Genomic DNA, 8,115 nt, shown 5'->3' with positions numbered 1-8,115 from the left:
GCAGCCACATATTCAAGCTAAGCAATTTCTCAACATTTTGCTTCCCTGCAAAAGAGGCCTCTGATGTTCTACTTTAATCAGTGTGCTTGAAAATAACATTTGAGTTTCCCCTAGTACAGGGGTGCCAAACTCGATTTTGCTAAGTCCTCGACCTGCGACCGCTCCTAAAGTCCTCGACTTACGACTGACAGCCGGCAACAGCCAAGCCACGCCTGATTGGCTAAAGCGCGGCTGGCTGAGTGCGGGCTGCCAGGAGCACTCCCATTGGTCGCCGTGCTTGACAGCTCCGTATAAATAGCTGTCAAGCAGGGCGAGGTGCTGAATTCCGCTTGTATATAGTTCATTGCTCTGTTTGCAATAAACCGCTGTTTAACTTATCTCAGCCGCCTCACGTCTCATCCCACCTTCGATGCCGTGGATGTGAGTTTTGGCTCCCACGAGCGGGGAGGAGTCTCTGAGTTGGCTGGAACCAGGAACCGAAGGTCAAGATGAAGGCGCTGATCCTGGTGGTGGGCTACGGCACTCGGCTGCGACCCCCTAACCCTCAGCATCCATAAGCCCCTGGTCGAATTCTGTAACAAGCCCATCCTGTTGCACCAGGTGGAGGCCTTAGTAAAGGCGGGTGTTAATCATGTGATTCTTGCTGTGAGCTATATGTCAGAACTACTGGAGAAGGAGATGAAAGAACAAGAGCAAAGGTTGGGCATTCAGATTTCTATGTCACATGAGAAGGAACCACTGGGCACAGCTGGCCCACTGGCACTAGCACAGGAGCTTTTGGCTGAAAATTCAGAACCATATTTTGTACTCAATAGCGATGTGATCTGTGATTTTCCCTTCACAGACATGGTACACTTTCACAAACATCATGGAAAAGAAGGCACCATTGAGTGACAAAAGTGGAAGAACCTTCCAAATATGGTGTAGTAGTGTGTGAGGAAGATACTGGAATCATTCATTGCTTTGTGGAGAAACCTCAGGTTTTTGTTTCCAATAAAATCAATTCTGGGATGTACATCTTAAATCCAAGTGTATTAAAGCGCATTCAGCTGCGTCCTACCTCAATTGAGAAAGAAATATTTCCAGTAATGGGAGAGGTAGGACAACTCTATGCTATGGAATTACATGGGTTCTGGATGAACAATGGGCAGCCAAAAGATTTCCTTACTGGCATGTGCCTATATCTACAATATTTACACCTGAAGCAGCCTGATTAGGCTGTATGGGGAACGTACTAGTGGACCCAAGTGCCAAGATTGGATCAAACTGCAGTATTAATCCCAATGTCACAATTGGGGCAGGAGTTGTGGTAGAGGATGGTGTTCGGATCAAGCGTTGCACTGTTCTAAAGGGATCACGCATCCGTTCCCACTCTTGGCTTGAATCCTGCATTGTTGGGTGGAGCTCCTCTGTGGGACAATGGGTGCGGATGGAGAATGTCACTGTGTTGGGGGAAGATGTCATTGTGAATGATGAACTCCACCTCAATGGGACCAATGTCTCCTCACAAATCCATTGCTGCCTCACAAATCCATTGCTGAATCAGTCCCAGAACCACTCATCATCATGTAGCAAGCTTGGATTGAGTGCTGGACTAACTGGCAGAACATTTTATTGGAACGACCACACTCTGTGCCTTGGTGGCATGGGACTTTCTATTAAGTTCAAGTTTTTTCCTCCAAATACTATTTTTCCCTTGCTGCTGACTTAATCTTTACATGGAGATCTAGGAGTGGACAAGACTATGGTTGCATCATTCTCTCCCCTCGGATGACCCACTGGATGGAGTTCCTAGCAGCGTACTTGTATACACTGAGGTACCGTCCAGGCAAGCAGCTGGGGCATGCTGATGCCCTCAGCCGCTGCCCCCTCCCCATCTCTGACCCAACGACAGTTCCTTGCTTATCGATCCTATATAGCGCTTCCCTGGATCTGCCACTGTCAGCCACTGACGTGGCGGCTCACACCAGAGCCGACCCTATCCTGTCCCAGGTCATGGCATGGGTCCTGAGGGGTTGGCCCACAGGCAGAGTTTTGGAGGACTTCCGCCCTCTCAAAACCCGCCAGTTGGAGCTGTCTAAACACAGTTGGTGCCTTCTGTGGGGGGATAGGGTCATTATTCACCTGTCCCTCCGCCATCAGGTGCTTACTCGCCTCCATGGGTACCACCCGGGCATAGCGCGCATGAAGGCGCTCGCCCGGAGCTATGTCTGGTGGCCCCACTTGGATGATGAGATAGCAGCCTTGGTGGCCTGTTGCTACCAATGCCATCTGTCATGCCCTGCTCCACCAGCTGCTCCCCCCCAGGAGTGGGAGGTGCCTAGGGGACCCTGGTCGAGATTGCATCTGGACTTTGCGGGCCCCTTCCACGGCCAGGTATTCCTGGTGGTCATGGATGCTTACTCTCGCTGGGTGGAACTTGTCCTAATGTCATCCACCACAGCAGAAAGCACCGTGCGGGCTTTGCAGTGCCTATTCGCCACCCACAGCTTGCCAGACATTGTCGTGTCCAACAATGGACTACAGTTAACGTCCACGATTTTCCAGGAGTTCCTGGCCATGCAGGGCATCTGCCATGCACCCGTCGCCCCTTACCATCCGGCCGGTAATGGCTGGGTGGAACGAGCGGTCCTCTCAGCCAAAGAGGTGTTGGGCAGGATGGATTGAGGTGACTGGCTGGCAAGGGTGGCCGCTTACCTCTTGGGTCAGCATTCCACCCCTTGCCCTATCTCCCACAAGAGCCCTGCTGAGCTGCTGATGGGCTGGCGCCTGCGGACTACCCTGGATAGATTGCACCCTCTCTACTCTGGGGAACAGCCTCCCCACACTTTCAGGGACGGGGACCTTGTATGGACCAGGAGTTTTTCGGGGGATCCGAGGTGGGTGCCTGCCACTGTTACCACAGTAACTGATCCCTGTTCTTACAGGGTCAACTTTCCAGATGGCACCGAGTGGAGGCACCATGTGGATCAATTGAGGTGCCGCCTACCACCTGAGGCCTACTCTCAATCTGGCCCATCGAGCCCGGCCACCATCGCCCAGCAGCCAGCCTCCATACCGTTGCAGCCTGCAATTTTCCCTGCAATTGTGGCCCCTTGTGAGGCCTTCCCCCAGTCAGGCCTGTCCTGCCCTGCTACCGCCTTCTGGCAGCCGTTCCATTTGCCAACTCCTTCCGTTCACGCTCCTCCTGGATTTAATACATAACCACATACTGGCATTTCATTTAATATTTCTAAAATCCTCCAATAACACTGAATCCTTATGTCCTATTCTAACTAAACATCCATAATATTTAATAACAAACTTTTCTAATCCTCCTTTCCAAATCATTGTTTGCACTTTTCATTTAGTTTACTTATATTATACTCATACATATATATAGGTTGTCATCATTATCCCTCCTTTATTTGACTATATCCTATATTATAACATTTCCCCCTAATAATCAAAACTTAACTATATCTAACTTAGTTCTTTTTTATTAACCTTTGTATATAATCCAAAAGGATTTTTAATCTTCCTTTCATGGGTACAATTCAGTATTCATATCATAGTTAGTTATCATAACACTACACATTGTATACATTATTATCATTATCAATTATTTATTTAACTATATCTATTATCACTAAATTTCACTGTTTAACTAGTTTTAAGTTATATTCTTCCATCTAGCAACATGTATCTTTCCAGTAACAAAACAATGTCATATCTTCTGCCATTTGTTGTACCAATCCTCTAATCATCTTCTTGATCAGCTTTGTATGGACTTCTCTTAGCAACTCCTTGCTTATAAGATCTCTCATATAATCTTGATGCCCTCTTTCTGTTTCCTTATTCAGTTTGTCTTTGATTGGCAGCAGTGTTATCGACACTTTTGCCAATGGAAATTCTTTCTTTAAGTCCATAGCAGTGATGTGTTGTGAGGTTTATGGCTGGTGAGGCAGTCCTCTCCCCTGGCACCCCACTGATTAAGAAAGTGCTGATTAAAGCACTTTTTTTCACCCGGAGCAGAACCCAGGCGGGAGAAAGAAAGCGCTTTAGTCAGTGGGATGCCGGAGGAGAGGCGAGAATGCCTGAGCATTCTCTTCTCTCCCCCGGCACCCCACTGATTAAAGCACTTTCTTTCACCCACAGCAGAGCTTTCAAGAGCTTTCAAGAGGCAAAGCCGCCCCGCTACCCCGGTGCTGTGTCCAACATAGAGGTGTCCTGCCTCTATGGTGAACACAGTACTGGGGCATCCAGAAGCCCTGCTGCTATGTCCAAAAGCCCTGCCGCTATGTCAAAAAGCCCTGCTGCTATGTCCGACATAAAAAAATGTGCCAGCCCGTGCGCCAGCAGAGGTGGGTAAAACACACACACATACACACACAAATTACTTACAATAATACAATCACTTACAAATTGCATTAATTTTGAATTCCTCCCCCTCCCTCCAACCCACATACCTTTTCCAGCTGTTTCACAGAGGATTTCAACTCTGCTCTTGCCTGCCATGATGAAAATGTAAAAATATAAAAGGAAAAAGGCAAGAGCTGCTGAGGTCAGGCTGGGTTAGCTGCTGCCAGAGTCCCCAATGGATGACTCTGCTTAAAAAAGCCTCTAAAAAAAGAGCCCTCTACAGGAGGAGGCAGGAGAACCACGTGCCTCATCTACATAAGGAATTTTTCGGCTTTTAACCCTTGCTTAACTCTGCTTGAGTGATCATAAAGATAGACTAAATGAGGCATGTGGTTCTCCTGCCTCCTCCTGTAGAGGGCACTTTTTTAGAGGCTTTTTTAAACAATTAAGCACTAAGCAGAGTCATCCACTGTGACTCTGGCAGCAACTACCTCAGCCTTTTTTCCTTTTACATTTTTTTTTCTTTTCATGATGACAGTGGTGAGGCCCTGCCTCCCCTGACTGCACGTCACTGGTCCATAGGTTCTTTAATTTTATCTTCTTCTATATCTTGACCTTTGAAATAGATTTCCTCTCCATTTAATTCCTCTTTCTGTATTCCATTCTTTCCATTTTCAGGAACAAACCAATTACCATAGATATCAGCAGGTTTAGTCTCTTTATATTCATTTTCCACTTCGGTTTTTTGAGTTTCAATCACCCCATTTTGCATTTGATGAACATTTTCAATTTTTTCATCATATTTTCTTGTTATGTGCTCTAGATATTCCAGTTTTTTCTACTATATTTGATAATTTCTGTAGTTCTGAAAATATATTTTGCAAAGTCAAGACCTCTACTTTTTCTTGGGATTGTGTAATTCTGACAAACACAGCTACTCTAGCTTGAAAGACCAACAAAATTAAAGCATGGCTTCACAAAGAACGCTGCTCTTACTTCTCTCTGGTCGAAAACATACTTCAAAGGGACATCTGTGCACTCTTATCAGTCTGTAGCCAAACAGTAAAACCTTGTGGTGCCAAGTCAAAGGAATCCATGAAAGAAAGAAAAAAGTTCAGTTTTGAATACACAAAACTCCGATCAACAAAACCTCCCAGCCTCTGGAGCGGAGACACTATTAAAGAGTTTCTTTTTGTATCTTTTTTGTATTTCAAATTAGAAAAAGAGGTCCAATTTTTAAATGAATTAGAAAAATGCCCACAGCAATAAAAGAGGAAAACTTTAGTCTGTAAATTACAGAGAGTCACAAGGAGAAGGTAGAAGAAGAAAACTTAATCCATCTGTTTCAAAAAGGTTTGCATAGATTCAATCCATGAAAATAACACTTAAAAAGTAAGATAACCACTGTCCAAAACCATTCCAAATTTAATTCTGCCGCTTGATTCTTCTATTCTTTAATTTATCTTGGTTTTTGAGTTTTTATAGGCAGTCTCTTTTTTAAAACAATAAAAATTCCTCACCAGCTGAAAACACGTTCTCTTTCTATATCCTTCCATTTTGGAGTTGCCTCGACTTTGTCAGCCATGGCTGGATTTTTTGTCACTGCCTTGAAAAACTTCCCTTGCTTCTTTCAAGGATTTTGCGATATCTCTGAGATCAGCAAGATGTATTCTTCCTGTTCACTGTCTCTTTGGGACGATTTAGGTCCGTTTGGACCACCCAGTGGCAAAAGTGTTGGCTGTGGTTTCAGAGCATTGAGACCACGCAACCATCTCATCGCGACATTGGCTCCTCCTTCCAAAAAAATTAAAATGTTTTTGCTGAAAACCAAAGTTCTAGTTTTCAGCAAAAACCTGCCATAACAAACACTTAACAACTTTGGTGTTCACTTAATGAACCAAGATTCACCTAGAATCATGGTGGTTCACTTAATGAGTGGCACAAAGAAGGTCATAAAATATGATGACCTGTATTATGACTGTCATGATTTATGACTGTAATGGGCAGGCTGTGTTATGTTATGGTTGTAAGTCAAGGACTACCTGTACTTTTTGGCCATCTTATTACTGCAGGGAATTTTTTTGACAGAATCTGGGTTAGAATCCTTCAGTTCATATATTGCATAGAGTATGTATAGATTGGAAGATCCTAGCAGAGGTGGATTTCTACCAGTTTGCACCTATTTGGTACAACCGGTTCGTCAAATCTACCAAACCGGTTAGAAGAGGTTCCACCAGTGGACCCGGAAAGCAGGCCACACCTACAGAAGAGGTTCCAAAAAATTTTGAAACCCACCACTGCCACACACAAAGAGATAGACAGACTGACACAGAGAGAGAGAGAAAGAGAAAGAAAGGAAGAAATAAAGAAAAAGAAAAAAGAAAGAAAAAGAGTGAGAGATGAAAGAAAAAAAGAAAAAAGGGACAGAGAGACAAAAGGAAGGAAAGAGAGAGAGAGAGAGAGAGAGAGAGAGAGAGAGAGAGAGAGAGAAAGAAAGAAAGAAAGAAAGAAAGAAAACACATGGCTGGCAAGCCACTCCCACCAAGTCACATGGCCGGCAAGCCACTCCCACAAAAGAGGCCACCACTGGATCCTAGCACAGTGTCGGTGAAACTTTTCGGCACCAAAATGGAAGTGTGCACGTGCTGGAAACTGGAAGATAATCTTCCCAGCACGCGCATACACACCAGGCAGCTGCACGTCTAGTTTCCCTGGTCTTCTGGTTTCTGGCACATATGCACATGCAAAAACCAGCTGGTCAAAAACCAGAACAACAGCCACCCGGTGCTCAATCACCCATTGCGTGTTCTGAAAACCAGAAGAACAGCCGCCCGGTGCATGCATGTGCATCGGGCAGCGGATCTTCCAGTATCCAGCGCTCCTGTACGCATGAAGATTAGCTGGCTGGCGCACCAGAACCCGGAAGAGCAACAGACGACAGCTTGCTTGCCCGGAGAGATAGCTACACGTGACATAGGTTTGCCATCATGGTCCTAGTACAATCCCCTATTCCCTACTCAATGCAGGACCCCACTACTACAACAACCTTAACAACCTTAACAACTGGCCATCCAGCTTCTCTTTAAAGATCTTTAGTGTGGAAGAAGAATCCCACAGCAACTTTTTTTCTGCTACAGTTATTGCAAAACAGCTCTTTCTATTGGGATCACCACCACCCCCCGCCCCGATTGCCAATGTAAACATTGTTTCTCATGGCGCCTTTTAGAACAACTCTGCACCATTTTGCTCCAGCTCCAGCAAAACATAGATGCACAAATAGAATCAGGGCCATTAAAACAGCTAAAAACAGATACTTTAAGAAACACCAGAAAGGAAAGTTTATTAAGAAAGTGTCTAATGTAATTGAAAAAAATCTATCTTTGCAGCCTAGTTGTGAGGGAAGAGAAATATATATTTTTTTTGTGGGAAGTAGGCTGAAGGCCCAAGTATTTTCTGATAAGAGGAAATCAGACCAGAGATAGAGAAACAAAATAATTTTTTTCATGTTTAGACACGGGAGAGGGTCGGGGTATTACGGTCGTAACAGGGAGGGGCAGATATGGCGGGGACTTTAGGGCAGGCCATTACCGGGGAAGGAGGGTTCGCTACATCACAGAGATCCCTCCTTCCGGCCCTATGAGTCCCACTCCGAGACCAGATGGCGGAAGTAGTCAGGACCCTGGACTCAGGCTGCTGTCGCTAAATGCCAGGTCTGTGGTACATAAAGCTTCTCTCGTCCGGGACTTAATTTTAGACGAGAGGGCAGACCTGGCA

General features: G+C 45.3%; 1 protein-coding gene across 1 annotated transcript; it reads left to right on the top strand.

Annotated features, from left to right (window-relative positions):
* Positions 1-488: 488 nt before the first annotated feature.
* LOC116522658 (mannose-1-phosphate guanyltransferase beta-A-like) lies at positions 489-1,735 on the top strand. Its single transcript, XM_032237670.1, is given in 5 exon segments — positions 489-533; positions 535-886; positions 889-1,212; positions 1,215-1,516; positions 1,519-1,735. Coding segments are annotated over 5 exon segments (1,077 nt in total). The 3' UTR covers positions 1,573-1,735.
* Positions 1,736-8,115: the final 6,380 nt, after the last annotated feature.

Source organism: Thamnophis elegans, chromosome Z (genome assembly GCF_009769535.1).
Source record: "Thamnophis elegans isolate rThaEle1 chromosome Z, rThaEle1.pri, whole genome shotgun sequence".
NCBI lineage: Eukaryota > Metazoa > Chordata > Lepidosauria > Squamata > Colubridae > Thamnophis > Thamnophis elegans.
The sequence above is the reverse complement of the archived record's forward strand: the minus strand, read 5'-3'. Positions and strand labels throughout refer to the sequence as shown.